The following is a 21,654-nucleotide window of genomic DNA, read 5'->3' on the forward strand; positions in this document are numbered from 1 at the left end:
CACGGGCCTTTTTGAAAAAAATCCAAAAAAATTTAGGGGGGGGGGGGGGGGGGGGAGAACAAATGTATACTTCTGAATACCTAATGACGAGGCCTTAACAAGTCTTCTAAAGCTACAGCAGTCTTTGAAAGCTACTGCAAAAAACAAAACAAGAAGAAAAAAAAAACAACCCCCCGAAAAACCCGTAACTGAATAAAACTACATTTAGAGATAAGTTCTCTCTTACATGAATCAACTGGACAAGAACAGGTTCCAAATTGCAAAACATTGATCTGGCTTCAACATAGAAACTCAGCTGTTGTTCAAAGTCACGGCCAAATGAAACCTAGAATAGAAAGATAAAGTCATATTTTAACCATGTCTGCAGCTCACAGCTAGAAGCTTTCTATATGCTATATTAATATGTTCCATTTTCCATGGGGTTTTGAAGCAATGTCCCTAACTAAAGCTTTAAAGCAATTTGTCCAAGTCTTTGCTTGACTTTGGTAATAGATATCCTTTTTTGCGACACTCCAAAAGTCCAAACTATGGACTCCACCAGGAAGGCCAGGAGAGAAATTCAAAAGTAAACCCTCTTGTGATTCATAGATTGTAAAGCTGAAGACAACTTGGAAGATCATCCGGTCCAGCCCCCTGCACCAAGCAGGAAAGATAATTGGGGGTCAGGTGACTGCAGCAAGGTGACCGTCCAGTCTCCTCTTGAAGATTTCCAAGGTAGGGGATTGCACCACCGCTGGGAGGGAGCTTATTCCACAGTCTGGACACCCTGACTGTGAAGATTTTGTTCTTAATGTTGATTCTGAATCGATTTTCAGGAGCTTGTGGCCATTACTCCTGGTTTTCCCCTCAGGTGCCCTGTTGAACAGTTGCTCACTGAGCTCGTGATGTACTCCCCAAGTGTAGCAGTAAGCTGCTACCAGGTCCCCTCTCGGCCTTCTTTTCCTCAGGCTGAAGGGTCCCAGATCCCTCAGCCTTTCCTTGTAAGGCTTGTTGTGTAAGACTCTGATCACAGACTCCTAGTTTTCCAGAATTTAAAAGGAAGAGTTCTCTGCAAGAACATTTCAGTGATCAGGTCAGATGCATGAAAGAAGCAGCAATCTTCAAGTCAGCCTGCATTTATACATTTAAAATATTTCTGAAGCATGTTCCAATATAAGATATAAAGAAAAAGAAAGGAAGACCAACATTTTACTCAAGTCACCCATGAAAGAATAATTTAATATTGATTTAAATAGAAGCTTTCATTACATAAAGGGATTAAAAGGGACTGCACTGAAAATAGGATTGCTTCTTGAATTTCAGATGCAAGTTACTTTGCCTTTCTAACTTCTGTGCAAATTGTGTTTTTCTGAGAGTATGTCCTTGGGGAATGTCTGTAAAAACACAGTTTCCTGAACAAGCAGGCTTGGCTGTACTAAGGATGCGTCTCCAATTATAATCCCGCACAAAAATAACCAACAGCAAAGAAAAACTCAGAGGAGGCTGCAAGCCGTGAGAACTTGGGTTATAACACAAAGCATATTAAACAAGGCAGGAATTCACAGAGTTTAACGCCACAAATTTCAAGTTACCACCCAGCTGATACTGCACTGTGCTTCTGTATTTAAATCAGCATTACACATTATATACCATTACTGAACCTTCTACAACTACAGAGAAACATATTTAATATGTTACAATTTCCCCTCTGAGAAGTTCTGCAATATTTTATGTGGTAAAGAACTATCAGATGAAATCTTTCAAGCAATAAACAGATGGCTATTAATGAATATTAAGTTGAAGAGAAACTGTCTAGCCGGATAAAAGTACAAAGCAGACTGGCCATCCGATTAGAAGAAAGAAGACATTGAGAAAAATGGGGAAAGCCTGGTTGCTATGAATGGTTAAACGATGAGCCAGGATTTGTGATAATAGAAACCAAGTATAAATTTGGAAGTGTTTATACTCCCAACTTCTAATTTGCTTCTACCTCAAAAGCCAGTGGAACATCCTTTATTTGCATGCAGCAAATAAAAGTCCTACCATATTTGATTATTTTCTTGAAGACCTCTCTTGTGTAGCCAAGTAATTACACAAAAATCTCTTATTCAAAAACTGTTTCTAGTTTCACGGATCATAGGGGAAAGCGTCTCTAGAAACACAACCCAAAGGATCAAAAATTAGAAGGTAACAAAATATATCAGAGAGGTTTTATATTTTTATACCAGCATCCTGATTTCGATGGGTCCAAACTCCTGATGTTTTTTAATCTTTAACAGGGGTGAACCAATATTTTGGGGGCTGATACCGATAGCAGATTTTTAAGGAGGCATATTGGCTGATATCAATCCAATTTCCAGTATAGCTGCCTCCAGCTGGTAAGTCTGTTGTGGTAGAAGGGGAGGGAGGAGGGAAGGGATGTCGGGGGGTAGATCAACACCCCTGTGGTGAGGGAGGAAGTGGGGCTGGGGCAGGTGCTGCCCAGCCAGGGCAGGGCGTAGGATGGAACTGTGGCTCATCCAGGAGGTGCAGGGGGGAGAGGGCTCCTGTTGGTGTGCGCACCCCGGAAGGGCGGTGCATGCCCTCGGATCTGTGCAGGGTGGGGCAGAGGCTACACTGGGCTGAGCTCAGAGTGGGCAGCAGTGGTGGCACTGGGATTGGGACTACAGGGAGGGGCGGGGGGGGCTGCAGCCACCCCAAATTTCACTATAGCCCCCCCTCCCAGCACCACTACCACCTACCTTAAGTGCAGCCCCGGCCTAACCCTCCGCCCCGGGAAGAGCCTGGTGCAGCCCTGCCCCCCACCCAGATCCAGGGACACACGCTCCCCTCGTGCCCTCGTATGGTACGTGCAGCGGTGGAAGCCACCTCCCCCCAACCCTACATCCCCCAGAAAAACCACAGCTGTGGTCCCACGCCCTGTCCTGCCCCAGCCCCCACCCCACTCCTCCCTCACCACAGTGGGTGTTGATCTGCCCCCACGCCCTTTCCTTCCCCCTCTCCAACACAACAGACTTCCCAGCTGCATGCAGCTCTCCAAGCTGCCAGGCTGTGCTCCTTGTTGCCTGTGTGCTGCACAACACCTGTTTGCATGCACCGGCATTTATCGGCCCAGTTATTGACCACATCAGGCCAATTTCTGATACAATCAATTTTCTTTATATCGGTGCCGATCCAACATCAGACCAATGTATCAGTGCACCTGTAATCTTTAAGTCTTACTTCATGTTTTTACTTTGCCTTCATCCCCTTCAGCTGGGACTGGCAAAATTCAATCTACTAATGATACTGCTCACAATAGGCAAGAATGTAATCATTGTATGAGACTTAAAAACAAACAAAAAAAATAACCAGAAGATTTAACATCTTTAGAAATACCCACACTTTAAACTATACATGTGATACCAACTCACCATCATTGGTTCTTTGACAGTTCCTTCAAACATCTGCGTATTTACTTTACAAAATACTTCCTGGCTGGGATTTTTGATAGACCTAAATGAGTTAGATATGCAACTTGGATTGAATTTCAATAGTATATTGGCAACCACAGTGGGCTATTTTAGAATTCCAGTTCTAAGTTTTATAGGCAGTCATGCACAACAGCTACTTACCATTTTTATAAATCCATTTATCAAAGCTGCTAACATTCTCTTCTCATCTTCAAGTGTTAGTGCACTAAAAAAAGTAAGTTTACATGGTCAATAATTAAGATAAGCCACTCTCCAAAAAATATATACCTCCAAATATAAGCTCATGTGTGTATCTTACACATTATTTTTAAAAGGTCAGGTCCGCATACAAAACAGTATGTTATTAAGTGAGATGTTAATCATAATTTTGGCATTACACTACAATTTTAAACACTCTGAAAAGACGACTGTATTTATAACCATCTGTCAATTTCAACACTAGTAAAGGGATACTGCCAGATCAAGTCTGCACTAATATTCAAGTTCAACAAAAAAAATTAAGATTTTACAAAGTTTAGCAACCGATAGAAATCTGGCTATGAAATACTTTGAATACCAATGAAAAGAGATGGCGTTTAAGCTAATTAATATTCCTAAACAAGTTTAGCAGGTCTGTGGATGAAGTGTTGTATTACAAGTGGTGCTCAATTTCCATGCCAGGGGCTGAATCTATCCCATGGGACTGTCTCATTCAGTCTGTGGAGCTCTCCACAGGTCTGGAAATATGATAGCAGGCAAGTGGTGGCAGCATTAACTGTATGGGCTTCCAGAGGCAGCAAATTAAGCTGCTACTACTTCCCACTGCAAAATTTCTGGACCTATGGGACTCACAGGCCAGATGGAAAGGCCACATATGCCAGGTCGTTGGTGTATAGGGCTGGCCAGACTGCACTTGTAGATCAACCCTGCATGCTGACCTCACGCTGAATCTGGCCCATGAACCAACCCTGCTTCCAGGATCTGGCCTGCAGACAGGCTCCACACCACTTATCTGGCCCATGGGGCCAGAAGATTGAGTACCACTGCACTACAGAATAAAGATCTGAATGCAAATATGACTTGAAATCAACTATCAATAAGAACAAAAATAGCTAATCTATGTTCATGTTCCTTACTCTTTATGGTATTAAACTTTCTTTCAAGTTTCAGTTCTCAATTGATTAGCAAGGTGACCGTCCAGTCTCCTCTTGAAGATTTCCAAGGTAGGGGATTGCACCACCGCTAGGAGGGAGCTTATTCCACAGTCTGAACACCCTGACTGTGAAGATTTTGTTCTTAATGTTGATCCTGAATCGATTTTTCAGGAGCTTGTGGCCATTACTATGTGAATATTACAGTGCTCACTAGATGTCATGCTGTTATAAACTGCATTAAAGTATATAAAAGTATCTAGATAGATGTCCTCATGGTAATCTTTACTTCAGAAAGCAGAGGTCACATTCAATATGAGGCAAATTTACATCATGTTAAAATTTAATAAGCCAAGTCTATTTTGATTAGAGTGAATAAACAAAAAGTTAGGTTGAAATTAAGTAAGCCCATTTAATCCTTTTAGCATTTTGCTGCAGCTTTGACCTCCAGCATATCATTTTACCTTTTTCCTAACACAGACACCAGATGGAAACAGAACAATAGTTTTATTATACAAATTCAGTAGAAAAAAAGAAAAGTATTAGCACAATTAGCTCATTAGCACATTGCCAATCAAAAGAGCAAATGATGGCGGTCTGGATGGCACAGGAGATTTGCAATGGGATCTATGGGGTCAATTATATAGGTTGTCAGTTTAATTCTGCACCAGATTGGTATTACAGCCCCAACGTTATTACCATTCAACAGCTGTTGTGTTGGTCTATGTCATGTTGAGCCCTAGACCCAGGAGTGAAGCTTTTGCCTTTTTTTCATGAACAATGGTTCAGAAGAGGTAGTTTAAACTTATTAAATCTAAATACAAATTTGCCACTGAAAGAGTTGACAGAACAGAATCAAACAAATGAAGCTAACTAACGGAACTACTAATATAAGGGTTTTCAAGACTCCCAATAAAAGTTTCAGAATTGCTTTGGCAATAAGATCAGACAAAGTGTGAACTACAGACCACTAGGAAACTTCCTTGAATCCTTAATGTTGAATTTTGCTTCCAATATTCTCACTGCTTAGGCACTGAAAGGGCACTGGTATCCCAGAGAGACGCCAAAAAAGATGACACACCTTAAAATTTAACATTTGGATTGGTATCAATTTGAAGATGTTTGATACAGGGGCAGTTCTTTTTTCTAAAAATAACTTGATTACTAGTAGCAGCTAATCTTATGGGATGGATTCTCAGCAATGGTTGCTGAGGACTCAGTATAGAAGAGGGATCCTGGAGAAAAGGGAACCCTGTTCTAAACTGTTCCTATACCAGTAGCCTCAGAGAAACATTAGTCAGGAATCAGTGGAAGAAAGGGACACCCAACTCTCTCTCCCTGCCAAGCCAGGGAAGTGACACAGGAGCTTCTATATCATCCAAGAATAGCCCTACCCAAAGGAGATTCTCTACATATTCTTTTCCAGATCTAAGGTTGCCAAGTACTGAGTGATAAACTGGAAGCAACTAGAGGATAACTGAGTATTGGGACCCGTACTTTAAATGGCAAAATGAACTGAAACCCCTTATATATTTTACTAATAGTAGTTCTTAGAAGAGACTCCAGTTTTTATCATCACAGATACTATATTTACCCAAATTCAAGATGACTTCAAATTTAAGATGACCCCCCAATAATTAGATTCCATACACTTTTAGAACTGTTAGAATTTTCCATGTATAGAATCTAATTACTGAAATGTAGCCTTAAATTGGTGCTTCTCTCCTTCCCCCTCCCCCACACTGCTGTGGCAGGAAAAGCAGTGGCAGCAGGGGGGCCAGACACCTGCCCCTTGCCTGTCTGCTCCTCTGCTGCTGCCCCCGCCACATGTGTGCCTGTGCCGGTGCCTATTCACCCCCTGGACCCCCCTGAAGCCTGATTCCTTGGATTTGAGTAAATACAATAAATTGAAAAGGACCCAAACTGACAACATTTAATTGCCTCTACTACTTTTTTCACAGGTTTTTACTCTCAGAAAGATCCTTGCTACTTCCCTTCCCACTAGGAACACCCATGAAGTAACTGTCATCTTCCATTTGTACTCTGCTTGAGCATTCAGAACAATAATTCAAGAGGAAAGAGTCCATGCTGCAACTACACTGCATCACTCCCATGAATGGTAAAGCCATTTTGAATTGTTAACCCCCAAAATTAGAACTGTAAATCATAGCATTCAAGCCTTATAAAACATATATAACTGATCTTACTTCACAGAGTCATGCATGGTCTTGCACACATGTAGAAGAGCATTGAGTATGACTGGGTCTTTAGTAGATTCTTGCTGATGCCTAAAAAAATAAGAAAATAATGTTGGAAAATGCTGCATTTTTTCCAAGACACAAAACAGTGGGGATAAAAAACAATTAACATTCACTTAATAATTCATTTCTAAGGGAAAGCTTTTTCATAATGTAATGACAAAGAATTGCAACGGTAGAGAAATCATCTTTGTACATCAGCCTCAAAAGAACATCTTACAGGGTGTAGCACTGAGTTACGTATTTTTTTCACAAAGCAGTGTACTCACTGTCATAGCTGGTACAGAGACAAAAACAATTAAGTATGAAAGTCAGTAATTACTGAACAGGAGGCCTATTATTACCAAGTCACATATATCCCCAGTCTTATAGGATGTGTAAATCTAGACAGATTTCTTGGATGTGCCCAGAAAACTTGAAAGTAAAACCATTATAAAAATATCGGAAAGTAAGCTAGTCCCTTCAAAGGCAGAGCAGAAAGGCATGCCGGGGCCTTTAAGAAGGCAAACATATGGCTCTGGGAGTGCATCACCTTGATGTGTTAATCATGCCACAGATTAATACCAGTGTCATTAAATCACTTCCAAAAAAATAAATTTGTTACCACGGCAATAAGAAATGCTACTGGGTGGCATCTTCAAAGTCATTTTCAGCAGATATTTTGAAAGAAATTGCTCCCTTGTGAATTTCAGAAGGGGAGGATAAGATGGCTCAGCACAACTCAATCAAGTGCCAAGGGCCACAGAAGGGTTATGAGGTTACATGGAAGTTTAAAAGAGGAAGCGGGTGGAGGCTTCTAACTCTGATAAGCAAAAACTGTTTGATATAGACTTAAAATGTCAGCAATTTTCACTGTAATTCAACTTCCAGAAAAGTCCTTAGGAACTATGTGCATTAGTGGAACATATACTTTGTACCAAGCATTTGTAAGCCCCCATTTAAAATACTGTGTGCAGTTCTGGTCACCAATGTTCAAAATATGATTAAATTAAACTGGAACACCCAAGGAAAGACCACTAAAGATGGTTAAGTACATTCACAGCATGTGATGAAGTAAGCTGTTGCCTACAAAAGCTAATACCTCTCTGAACCAATTAGTCTCTAAGGCACTACCCTGCCTTGCTTTCTGCCTAAATTGGTTAAGGGTATGGAAACCCTTCTTTTATGAAAGAAGATTAAAAGAGCTTGGCTTAATTTAGCAAAACGGAGATTGAGAAGAGATATGATCACTCTATTTTTAGCGAGTGAATATTAGGAAAGAAGAAAAGCTTTTAAGACAAGATCAAATGGTTACAGATCCATTTAGATTTGAAATTAAAGATTTCTAACTATCAGAAGTATGAAGTTTTGGAATGGTCTGCTAAACAAAATGATGTGGCAATCTCATTAAAACTGAACTGGATAAGTCTGTGGAAGGAATGGTGCAATAGGACAGGGAGTTCTTTCGTGCCAGTCACTGTGCCCACGGGGTTGTATGTTTGCAAGGGTATGACGGTAGCACCTGCAGTATTGAAGGAGTCTGATAACCTCATGCCTCAGACAACAAGCATGTTGCTTCCACTGCATCCCTCCTCTCTTGCCCCCACTTCTAACAAATGCTACAGGCTTCTAGGTGTTTTTTGATTTCCCCCGAGGTGCTGGGATGCCTGTAATTAATACACAGCTAAGATTAGAGGTTTTGGACTGGGGTGCCCTAATGATCCTACCACTACTTAGAAAACCAAGGGTGTTTCCTCACTCTTCCATCGAGGGTCACAACAACTGCCAAAAAAACAGTTCTCTTAAGAAAGATTGGCAAGGACTGTAGGCAGGTTGTGGGTTGCTTTCCTCTGTGATTTCCTAAGGCAGTGGTTTTCAAACTTTTTTCATTTGCAGAACCCTAACAAATTTTGAATGGACCCTTCTGAATGGTAAGTATGAGTATTCACATATTTTGACTGATCATGGTCGTCTTTCGTAGACCCCTCAGACAGCTTGCAGACCCCCAGGGGTCTGCAGACCACAGACTGAAAACCCACTGTCCTAGGGTCTTGAACATAGGTTAACCAACAACTTCCACAAGGCTCGAGTGACATGGCAATGGCAGTGCCCCTTGTCTCCCTGCCTCACCCAGGTGTTTCAGGTACTGTGCCCTTCAGTTGTGAATAACGGTTTGCAGTGGCACTGCTGAAGATTCATTAGGTTAAACGACTGCCTGCACGTGCAGGGGACTGGACTTGGTGGCCCAGAAGACCCCTTCCAGTCATATGTGCCTATGCAAATAAGGGACCAAAGTCACACTCTACTCTCCTTGTAGAGCAAGTACCTCTGATCCTTTTAAAATTCATCTCTTTCCCAGGGCTTGACTTCACTGACAATTCAAACAGACCTCAGTATAAGCCTGTAGCAAAGTGTCCTCAAGAAAAAATGCCCTAAATTCCTCCAGTAGGGCCCCCTTTATTACCCTATCTCACAATGGTCCAAAGAAGCACTATTAATCCCCTGTGTATGCTAGGAAACAACAACAAAACATCAGGGTTACCATACTTCCAGTTTCAAAAAAGAGGACACCTGTCACGGAGGGGGGTGGTAATATGATTGGGGGGGCAGTGATACACCCATGCCTTACCCCTTCCACTCACTCCCAAGCCACAGCCCCCCTAGCCCTGTTGATACTTCTCACTTCCAGCCCACGGCCCCCTGGTACTGCCTGTGCTGCACGCTCCCAACCCACAGTCCTCTGCTCCTCTGGTGCCCCTTACTCCCAAGCCACAGGCCCCTCAGCCCTGAACCACAGCCCCCTACCTCCCCAGCCTTGCCAGTGCCCCTCACTCTTGACCCACAGCTCCCTGCTCCCCCCAACCTCTCCTCGCTGCCCTGTCCCTGAGGGCACACACACTGGTCCCAGTGCCACCAGCCCAGCCATGCAGCTCCCTGCTGCCACCAAAGGGCCCCTCTGCCCCCTTCTCTCACTGGAGAGGCAGTCACCTCTCCCACCCTGCTGCAGTCCCAGGACCATGCATGCCCTGCTTCCAATTGTCCTTCATCACTTCCCCCCAGCACGAAGCAGCTCCTAGCTAGGGCAAGCCAGAAAGTGCTGGGAAAAACTTCAATGCTAAACATAGGTAGAGCAAAATCCCAGACATTTGTTGAGATTTAAAAAAAAATGCCTGGGCGAAGATGGGAGGATCCAAAAAGAGGACATGTCCAGGAAAACCTGACATATGGTAACCCTATTTCAACTCACTTTAGCAGCAAGAGCTTTAGTTAAGGCAGAGATTTCACACCTGGCCTAGTGACACAGCCAAAGAGTCCCTAAGTCGGAGATATTAGCATGGCAGCGAGCTCTTAGTTCTTTATACTGAATATGGGTTATTTGCTATAAAACTACACTAAATGAATGCTTGTGTTCTATCATTTTATATGCATTTAAAAATTTGTTGATTACAAGGCATTACTAAGCAGCAAACTTTTTTTACTGAGTAAAGAATGGCCAGTAGTGTAGAGCAGCAATGGATCTGCTTCATTCAACAGAATAAATAAGGAAGTGTTTAGTACAGATTCCCAGCTCTGTCACAAGCAGAGGTAACCCTGGAAACATCATTAATAAGTGTGATCCTCGCTGTCACATGGCTCAAATGGTTACCAGCGCAACATATGGATGCACAGGGGAGGGGATGAAAGAAGTCAGTCAGAGTCGGCTAATATTTAATCCTATAAATAGTTCATCTAGAAGACAAAAGAATTGAACTTCTAACACCAGTTCTAACTTAGTTGGGCTTTGGGGAGGAATTAGAGTGGGTGAGAGGAATTCCTTTTCTTGAGAGCCAAACATTGTAGGCTTCTACTAGTTACCCTGGACTAGGATTTTAATAAATTTTAAACTAGTAGCAGAAAAAAAAATTAAGCCACACTCCACCAATTATGAAATTTCTGACATACAGTATTTTTACATAAACAATTGATGTAACCCAATATAAACAAAAAGGCAGAAATTGAATCTCTTATTCTTAAAATGTTTTCTTAGTGGCTAAACAGGAAATAACAATTTGGTATTTGTTACATGCTAATGAACGTTCTTACATAAACTTGCTCTAGGTATCACTTCTCATCAATTTTTCATCACTGAATTATCATCCCATAATATTTCTATTTGAAATCTGAATATCCCAACGAAGGATGTGAGAATAAAAATAAAGTTTCAAGAATCTCATGAGTATGACAAATGAAAAGGATTCTTTTAAAATAATTAATTGACATGTCTGAAAATGAATTCTCATCTTTCAATTTCACTTTCTGTTCTATTTCTGCCTTTATAATAGAGCTTGTAAGAAATGTGCATATTTGTTTCCTTTTCTCATTCATATGTTAAGATCACTGTTAGTGTTACAGGACTGGACAGGAAAACATAGCATTTTGTTATAAAAACTAGCTGTAGCAATGGAAATTGAAGAAAGCCCTAACAACAACCCATCTACAATGGAATAAAGACTACTCTAATCCTGACAGTCATTGTAAACAGTTAATAAGCAATCGAACAACACTGACCACAAATATGTTTACATTCTCTTTTTAGTCTGGGCACCTTTTAGATGCTAAGTGGACTCCACACTGATTCGATACATCTTATACAACCATCTTTCAATAGATTGCCCAGATCCTCTAGAGCTCACTTAATCAGAATATTTTCCACTTACTTAATAAAAGCTTCCATAATGCACTTGCAAACCTCCACTCTCACACACTCCTTCTGGAACATATCCAAAAATGGTAAGAATTTCTCCTAAAAATTCAAATAAAAATGAAGCAAGTCAATTGAAGCATTTTCCATATAAAAGATTTTGTTCTGTGCTGAAAAATATCTTTACTAATCCTTAATTTGCAAGAAGCATAAATTTCTTAGTTTTTGACCTCATTATCCTTTTGTTCAAGGGAAATCTACCTAACACCTTTAAAAGACAAGCTTGGGAACAAAAAAAAAAAAAAAAGAAAGCCGGACACTAAGAACCAAGGACTTAACACTGCTAATTGTTTGTCTGATACCCCTGAGAATTTCTCTCCCCGCTCTTCCAACTATCCAGTGTGGTGCTGTGCTGGTTTATGCTGTGCTAGCATTCACTCCTCAGTCCTAATGAACAATCTCTTGCATTCAAAAGCTAGATTATCTCAACTTGCAGTAGGTCCAATAAAAGATATTACCCTAAGAAATCCTTGCCTCGCATAATTCTTGTCATCCCAGCTACAGCACCGCTCTAACACTACAATAATCCGTAATAGGGAAGTTTAAAGATACCACAGCTATAAGAATATGACTAAATAATATGAGATAATTAAATGGTAGTACAAATAGAGGCAAATAAGAAGAGTATTGGCTGAGGGACTATAGTATAACATGCAACATTTAGAATGCATTTAGCCAAATATAGAAAAATAGTTTTAAACACATGGATATGATGAAGGCAGCTCAGGTACAGTTGTGATTTCTACTGAAAAGTCTGAGGACTGTGAAAGCAAGTCTTAGGGTATTAGAAATAGGAATTATTATTCTTCTGCAAAGGACTGGAGGAATGCCAGCCACCATTTTAAAGCTGATGCTTTAAAATAGTTAAATGTCCCTTAGGCACTGAATTTAGATTGCTAAGGTAGCCAGAGGACTAAATGCTTATATACTATCCTGAAAATACACTGAGGGCAAAATTGTCAGAAGTGCTTAAGTGATTTAGGAGCTTAAACAATTACTAAATCAATGAGCTTCTTGAAATGCTTCCTTTTACTCAGGCTACAGAAATATAAAAAACAGGATGCCATCGTTATTCTGTCTTTACCACAAAATGATTGGTCTCTTCACTTTCCCTTAGCCTCTCAAATTGTACCCTAAGTTCTTTCTTTTGACACAGTAAAATATATATTAAACACAGAAAGGAAGCAGTATCAGGAGTTATATCAGCACAGCCCACAAACAGACTGTATTAATTTGAGCTTCTTCTGCTGCCATTAAACAAAAAACAAAAATATTACACAGCCCTATAACCTAATAAGAAGAAAGTGTGAAATATTATAATTAAAATAATGGGTTTTGAGAAGTAATCAGTTAACACTTCGTCGGGTATTTTAACAGTTTTATACTTGACAAAAAACACTTCTCACCGAGCAAGTTTCCAGCTGACTTAGATAATCAAATCAGGTTATGTTTCCTTAGAGAAAATGCACAACATTCCTAAAGACAAGCAGTTCCAGAAAGAACATAAACTTAAAAAGCAACTTACCACTGAGAAAAGTATGGAAAAGTCATGGAAATAAGTAATAACTTTCTGAATAATTGACTGCAGCTGGGGAAAAAGGGGAAAATGCAAGTAATTTCATTACAAGTTAAATGTAAAAATACAGTACATAATCATTACATTGCTGTATATCTGCAAGTCACTCAATTTTTTCTCTAGTTAATGTGCACTGTGTGAGCGTGTGTGTGCAGGAATCTAGACCAGAGCACCGTTCCATAGCATTACATTGTCCTAATGCTTCCCGAGTTATAAGGAGACAATTTAAAATATAATCATTATGCTGCAGGATACAACAGCAATTTTTAGCACACATGATTTTTTTCTGGAAAAAATATTAGCTCTCACAGAAACAAAAGAAGGTCTCTTACCTGTGGATAAGCCTCTTCAAAAGCACGATCCGGAGTCATATGTTTGATAACATCTGCCAGAACAGTATTGACCTCACGCTTCTGTGTAGTAAAAATTAAGATGTCACAAGCACAGCATAGAAACTGGTTCATCTTTTAAGTTACTAGAGCACTGTGCTAATGTCAGCCAAGGTTCTCCTTTACAAAAGAATTAATACTTTACAGAGCTATAGTGGAAGCCAGATAACTCATAGCTGAAGTCCTACCAGCACTTACTATAATTTGGTCTGTATGTTCTCCCCTCATGTTCCATATACAGGTGAGAAATACATATGTGACCAATTAAGAGGTCTCGTGATGCAGCCATCATTTTGTATTGATTCAACTTTTGTACTAAAAAAAATATGATCCCAGAAAAACATATCATACCCCTTAACATTATCACACATTGAAGTCTTACAGGCAGATACTAAATAGGAAAAAGAAGTCTATTGTTTGTTACGACCATTGGTTTTCCTACTGTAAACTGCTATACAGTCACTTAGTGCCTATACAGCTAAAACAATAAAGTAATTCTCACATACTGTAAAGTGTCTGCAGGTGTACTCCACCCACACTTCAGCGCAGTTAATATAATCCTAGAGAAAATATAAATATTTGTGTTATGGTCAATAGAATATATCACCTTTAAAAGCTCTATCAGGTTGTACAATCTCTATTTCTTTTCTAGCAATGTATGCACTCAGGTAATTACTTGGACAGTTTTTCTGAAATTTTGCCTTTGTAAGACAAGATGTCCAGTAGCACTGCTACATTTTAGAACTGAGGTAACCTGTGGATCATGAGAAGCAACCAGTACACACTGCCTGGGCAACTACTGAGTATCTAGGAACAGTAAACTAGGCAATGTCACATTTATTGTCTATCTCTTCTAAACACATCTGTAATTTTGGGATCTTTTTAAATCCAATTTAAAACAACTGGCTCCCAACATTTATCAATGACCTACCTGTGGGTTCTTTAATTTTGTGATAACTTTCCAGGCTTCATTTAATATTTGAAGGCGATCACTTTCAGGAGGATCAGCTAATGCCAAGTTTAGCCCCAGGGAGCGGAAGAGAAGGTGCTGAAAAAGAGATCAGACCATCCTATCATATAACCAACAGATTTTTCACTGGAAAGTGTAACACTTTCAGTATTATTATTCCAAAATTATAAAAGCTGGGTATATTAAATTGAATGAATCCTTTGCTCAAGTCTGAGCTATTACATACTTTTGCTGGAGAACTATCAGCCATGAAATTAACTAGCAATGCATCTCAATACATACCCTGAAAAAACACACAGCTTTTTGTTCTCCTTTTTAATACATGCATATTTTTCAGATGTCAAAAAGTAACTTCTAGATGTCCTGCTCCTGCTCTTGCAAAGCTCCCATTGGTTTGAATTGGGAAAGACTAAATCACTATATCAACTAGAAAACAAAGTTGGGAGGAGTAGAAATATACCCTTTGTGAAAGAGACCAAATAAATTAATCCTAGAACTTCTTCCTAGCATTGGAATGGCCAACTATTAAGAGGATTCCCCATAAATGAATGGCAATAGACCTTTCTGGTTCATGCTCTGGCACAACAAGAGAAATTCTTGTATACTCTCACACTAACACCCATTATTTGTGTTCTACATTTTAAGTCACCTTATCTAACCTATATAATAGTTACTTCCGTATATGGGATACCTGGTTTTTAATCCCACATGTACCATTTAGACAACGAGCTAAATGCATGAAGCTCTTGGCAAGATAATGAATAAGCAGGTTTATAAATTACAAAAAGAACTTACCTTGGGGAATCCAGATTCATCACACTCCTTAATCATGGCAATAAAATCCATAGACCTTGCAGCAATAAACTCAGCTCTGAATGCTGACATCACTGAATTCAGAAGTAAGGCACTACAAGGAATATGATGCAAATCAGCTCAGCTCAACATAAATTGAGCTGCTCTCCATTCTCTAGTTTACATTAATCTGAACTTCAAAAGATTAACTACCATTCAGGTTCTACTTCAGAAAGCAAGGGCTAAGGACACAAAGAAAAAACCCTCAGGCTGCACTACAATGCACTGGCAAGACAAGACGACAGTAAGTATGGCAAAGCTCCACTAAGCTATAGGATGTTATGGAAATCCCAGTCACTATAGTACTTCCTTTGCTTTACCTCTAGGAAAGCACCATTTCACTGTGCTTAAATCATATTATACATCACAATTCTTCCATAAGGGTCAAATTTCTTCCATATTCTCACTACTTGAGAACAAATTTCTTTTTTAATACTGGTACCTCATTCACTAAATTAAAGGCAAGCTGAAGTCATGTAGTCACATCAAAGCAGTCTTTTTTATATTTGCTGAATTTTTCTCTTCTTTTCCTGTCTACAGTCCTTATTGTTGAAAGTACCATTTGGTCTGACAAAAGCCTTTAAGATTTCTTACATTAGCCAAAAAAAAATTATTGTTGTAAAGTCTGATTTCTATGAGTGAAATTATTGGAACAGAAATGACCCAAAGCAACATTAAGCAAGATTCAAAGATTAAGCTCACAAAATAAAAAAAAATTTACATTATTTGTATTTCCATATTATCCAATTTATCTACTGAATAGTCAAGCCAATGTATTGCACACAGACAGCAAGAGAGAGGAGCTGGGATGCATGTGCCTGATATGACATTTTAAAAAGCAAATGCCCAAAGACAAATTCTGTTGAGATGCATGTGTCCAGCTTCCATGTTGATTTATCCCCAGCAAGACTATTCAGACATTCATCCCTCTGAAGTCAACTCAATATAATGTAGGTAGCCATCTGAGTTTTTACAGAACATTTTAAAAACCTAGTGTCCAGTCTCTTCTGACTGAACTTCAGTCATCTCACAGCACTTAACAGGAATTTTCGCTTATCCGTGGACAAACATTTCTAATCTACCAGTTAATACGCACAGCTGTCTGCACAGGTCTTCTTCCATTCACCCCAGTGATGCTGCACATCCAGTTTAACAAGTGCACTGGGATTCTTTATACGGAATTGAAAATCACCATATAAATCTGTATTATTTAATGAGAATCCTGAGTATGCAAAGGGAAAAACTTTGCCTTTAATGATACTAACCTACAAAAAACCTAGCTTAATGGTGTAAGGTTTTAAAAGGTCAAAAATAGATGCTGAAGTTAACACTCCATTAAATGCAAACAGGGAAAATTCTCAGTTCTCTTGGTGCTACATTGCAAAGTTTGCACTGCTGCAAAGCAAACCAGACAGTTGTGCCCAGATGAAGCAGTCTGCTTTCACCACCCAAAATACTAAAAAAGTAATTTAAGCAAACTCTGCAGAATGGACCATAATCCATATACCGATGTTGGAACAGTAGAATCTAAGGATGTTTTTTGCTCCATCCTTAGACAAAAAGCATAAGAGAGTGTTCCCACTTCCAATTTTAATTGCACTTCCTGACTCCTTAAGCAAAAAGACAACTATTGCAATATCAGTCATGTGACTGCATAAAGTGGACAATGTGTTTTTGATCATTCGAGCAAAATAAGATTGCTTTTGAAAATTGTTCACAGAACTTCTGCCCACTTATATGAATAAACTGAATCCATACCAAAACTATCAATCCCGTAAGTCAGGAAGTATGTTCAAGACTTATGTACAGCCTTTCTGAATTAACATGGTTAGGCTGGACATGGGATAAATGGTATTTGAAAATCATTTTAAACTCAAGCCCCATCTGAATGAGGAAAATTAGTTAAGAAGGAGTGAAGGATATGCTTCCTGAACTAAACTTGGAAAATAGTTCTTAGCCTTAAATGGACACAAATACTACCATCTTTCAGCAAAGCCATATGCTTTGCAATTTCCTTTCAAATACACATCTAGTAGCCAGTCACAGAGAGTAAGATGGCAGCAGAAAAAAACTGAAATATGAATAGTAGCCAGAGGAAATGACTGGGAATCCAGAATGCCACAAGTTCTAATCCTAGCTAAACTCTAGTTCATATGACAGTTCAGTTAATGAATTTAACATTTGCTCCTCAGCCAAACCGATGGATACATTGGAATTCCCCATTGGGGAGGCAGGAACGGACTTATGTAAGCACAGATGTTATGCCTTAGTTTTGTTAGCTGATATTATTTAATTTTTCAGTGAAAAGATCTTATACCAATAACTGGAATTCAAGGATAACAGAGATTTGGTTTCTAATTTGTCTCACGATTACATGATACTTACTTATTCCCCAGTTTCTTGCATCTTTCCATCATCTCAGTAAGCAGTCCCTATAGAAGTTATTTTGTTAAAAGTTAAAGAGCAGGGAAAAAAGTCTGGACGACCCCAAAACATTTTTAGCAGCTTTCAGAAGCCCCATCAACATTCACTAGAACAGAATTTAATTCCCTAACCCAGGGATTGGCAACATATGGTCTGCAGAACCACTGGATCCAGCCCCCAGAATGGGGCTTTGCCTGCGCCACACCACACAGCTCTGCAGCCAGGTGTCAGTAAGCTTTCCCATGACAGGCCAGAGCCAAGCAACAGGAAAAAGCAGGGGTGTAGAGAAGTGGTAGTAGCCAGATCCTAGTGCCAGCCCACCTTAGAGCTGAGCAGGGCCATTCCACCTGCCACCAGGTAAGGTTGCCAACCACTGACCTAGCCAACACATTCCACAAATCTTATTAAATTCTACATTTACTCAAAAGAAAAATCATATGCAGTGCAACATAAACAAATATATTAAATAGGCACAATGACATCTTAATCTAAAACACTATGTTATAAAAGTCAAGTTTCCAGGACTTTATTCATGTCTGCAAAAGGTTATCCTTCTGAGAAAGGACCAGGTCAATTACCTCTGGCAAGAAAGGAGAAAAATCACTAGCTCTTTACTGTAGAATGCAGACACATTGACTAAAGCCTAGAGTAGCTTGACAACTATGATAAATAATCACAAATCCTACATTACCCTCAACAGTTCATACCAGTATGAGAGAAGAAACTGAATGGACTCAAAGGATCGAGATAGCAAGATCAAATGAGCCTAGTAAGAGAGAGGAACAATGCTGACTGTGTATTCAACTGTTTTCATTTAATCTTTAATATGTGGATTGGATAAATTATTTTTCCTGTACATGAGAGCTTAAAAATGTACAGCCAAATTAGTTAGAGTTTATTTTAATCTTTCTGTATAAGTAAGGTTTGATTTTAACACGATATTTTTAACTTAGTGGCAAGAAAAGATGCAATCACAGAGGATTTAAGTACTCCACATGATTGGACTTCCTTCATTTCTATATCTAATGCTGAAGTGTTGTAATGTCTCTTTAGAAATTAATGTCTGTTTCAGACTATTTTAGGATAATTAAAAACATTATGTTGATGATATTCAGAAAGAAAAAGGTGCAATCTGCACTGCTAAGTTGATAAAGCAGTGTAAAGAACAGAATCACAGGGTCCCAATGTAGAATCACAAGGCTCTAGTTTAATCCCAGGGTGTGTGGTTGTGCTACATGAGTTCAACACAAAATTGGTCAAACATGAATTCTAGAGTTGCTGAAGTATCAACTTTAAGTATTTTCATTATTTCAAGACAATCTATAAATACGTATTTAAAAAGGACTGCTTTCTGCTGGTACTACTCATATGAACATTAGGCTTGTAAGCACTTTTTCATACAAGCATTACCCCTTGATTTCTTTTTCCCAGTTCTTGCCAATGAGAGGGCAGCATTCTTCTGAGTCTTTCTTTACACCAGTCTCTACATTTATTAGTACTTTCCTCAAAGTTCTGTAGATTGTGTTTGCCTTGGAAGTGATTCAATATTTTATTTGGCATTCACAAATCTTGCACAATTCACCTTGGAAAATAACTATTTGTACTGCTGTTCAGATGAAGCTGCTGGATTGCCTACTCTGGTGCACATTTTGATTTCCATTTTGTGTAATATTTTTACTTCCAGAGGCCTACTATACGTTTTACATCTTTAAAATAATTTTAAAAGTAATTATTTTGGCAAAAGATACCTTTCTGCCAGCTGCCCACACCCTTTAACAATGACAAAACATCCTTCATAAGCATCTTGATACATGCATATGAGAATTTCTTCTCTTTCAAAAGTATCCAGCCAAAAATCAGAACAAGATATTTCCCATAGCCAATGCTCAAAAACCTAATAAATGCTTAATTTCCTCAAGATTATTTGGGCAGCTGATTTTGCAACATACGTAACTCAAAACTCTTGCCATCTGGGGCATCTTAGGTGGACTCTAGCTGGCACTGGCCCTGTTTTCAGAAGTCTGTATCTTTAATATCTCCTCAAGCCATCTATTATACAAGATGTCTACTAAAATATCAAACATGAGAGAAAAGATAGAAAACTATACACAGCAATTTAATATTCAGGACAAAAATATTATAGTCCTTTATATTCTTTTCTCTTTACAATTTGTATTTTATATAATATATTTTTATATGAACTATGATATAAAAACATAAAACCTAGATTCTTATTATAAACATTAACGTTCTCATCAGGTGTGTGGCATATTCCAGGTGATACAATTATTTTAACCTCTTGTTTAATCTTATGTTCACTCTTCCACTTTACCTAAGAATTCTACTCAATTCTTAGTTCTAAATATGATAAAAAGTCATTCATGCCACACACATGCTGGTTCTAATTTTACACTTACTTATTTTATATTGACCTTAGCTATCTTTTCTAGCACTTCCACCAAACAGAATTAATACTTACTTCAAACACGGGTAGTTTGGAGTACTGAACAGGTCTTACGCAGGTCTGTAATGCACCACACATATAGCCCTATAAAGATGCCTGCTCTTGTACACTAAGTATTCCACATTACCGAATACACTGGGAATTTTTCATTTTAAGTTTGAATACAAAATTCTAACCCTTGTGCTATGCAGCAGAGTCCTACGTTCATTTTTTCTACTGGACTACTATAGCTTTAAAATACTGCACACCGTCAAATACATACTTTATATTTTCCTTTTATAGTTAAACATCAAATATTACCATGGAAAAAATAAGCAATTACCTCTGGAGCACGGTATGCAATACACTGTAAAATCCAATCAATAGCCGGAGAATAGAGAGTCAAATACAATGGAATCTCCACACACTGGACTACCAGCTGATTCTGAACTGTGTCTCCATGTATCTGTTAAAAAAAAAGTAAGAGATGAAATAGCTGCCATGGGCAAGGAAAAGTGTCTGACTAGAGCTGTGAAACTGGAAACAACTTCAAATCACAGGTTCACTGAAAGCTTCAGGAGATCAGGTTAACTCAATTACACAATATGCTCAGCAGCTCAACAATTATTCTGCATAATTTCCTGAGTTTGACACAAAGACTGCAGTGGACGCTATTAAAACCTGTATATATGCCACCTACAGTAGTTAATTTATCACAGTATATGCAGCGTTCCACAATAAAATTAAATACTGTAGCTTAGTGTTATATAAACTAGAGAATGGTAAAATAATGCAGCGAAAAGCATTCTAACTTGGAATGTGCATTGCATGAACAAAAATACTGCAAGTAGTCACGGCTACTAGGGACCAAACTATAAGCCAACTCTTGTTTAAGAAGAGTGCAGTTTTTGTGTTTCTTTTGAAGAAAAAAAAAGGTAGACTCACAGTCAGAACAATACAGTATTTTCATCGTAGACTGCTCAAGGAACACATTACTTTCACTCAGCCAATGCAAATGTATTTGCTTACTTGTTTAAATGTTAGAAGGAAGTCAAAAAAATTTTTGTTGAGACTTTCTTTGAGATGAGGAGCCACTTCCATCCCAACCTAAGGTAAAAGAAAGAAACATTTTATCTTCTTCCTCACTTGCTGTCGTCCTACATTCATGCAAACAGAAAATTATTCACCAGTAGTGATACACATATTACCAAGACAATGAATCTTGAACAACAGGTTTTGTCTGTGCCTATTTCTGCCTCACTAATAAGTGACATGATGGCCCTGGCCTGTGTTAGCTGTAACTGCATTAGGTATAAAAATGTTCTGAAGTGTTTGTGGTCAGCAGGAATGCTGCAATAACAAACAGGTGTGGGGGAAAACATCAGCCCATGTTCAACTGCTTACATAAAAATATTTTTAATCTTTTTTTTTTTTTTTTTT

General features: G+C 38.9%; 1 protein-coding gene across 1 annotated transcript in view; it reads right to left on the bottom strand.

Annotated features, from left to right (window-relative positions):
• Positions 1 to 21,342, bottom strand: part of LOC109290876 (UPF0505 protein C16orf62) — a 56,960-nt gene extending 35,618 nt beyond the window's left edge. Inside the window, exons 1-12 of the mRNA XM_019507700.1 lie at positions 21,244 to 21,342; positions 20,558 to 20,680; positions 17,733 to 17,779; positions 15,291 to 15,402; positions 14,457 to 14,573; positions 14,032 to 14,085; positions 13,469 to 13,549; positions 13,086 to 13,148; positions 11,517 to 11,602; positions 6,790 to 6,870; positions 3,594 to 3,657; positions 227 to 325 (exon numbers count right to left, since the gene is read on the bottom strand). Of these exons, the coding sequence (XP_019363245.1) occupies positions 227 to 325; positions 3,594 to 3,657; positions 6,790 to 6,870; positions 11,517 to 11,602; positions 13,086 to 13,148; positions 13,469 to 13,549; positions 14,032 to 14,085; positions 14,457 to 14,573; positions 15,291 to 15,402; positions 17,733 to 17,779; positions 20,558 to 20,680; positions 21,244 to 21,315 (999 nt within the window). The 5' untranslated portion in view covers positions 21,316 to 21,342. The remainder of the gene's footprint in view (positions 1 to 226; positions 326 to 3,593; positions 3,658 to 6,789; positions 6,871 to 11,516; positions 11,603 to 13,085; positions 13,149 to 13,468; positions 13,550 to 14,031; positions 14,086 to 14,456; positions 14,574 to 15,290; positions 15,403 to 17,732; positions 17,780 to 20,557; positions 20,681 to 21,243) is intronic.
• Between the last annotated feature and the right edge of the window lie 312 nt (positions 21,343 to 21,654).

The sequence above is a fragment of the Gavialis gangeticus genome, unplaced genomic scaffold (assembly GCF_001723915.1).
Source record: "Gavialis gangeticus isolate Ggan-Ray unplaced genomic scaffold, GavGan_comp1, whole genome shotgun sequence".
NCBI classification, from domain to species: domain Eukaryota; kingdom Metazoa; phylum Chordata; order Crocodylia; family Gavialidae; genus Gavialis; species Gavialis gangeticus.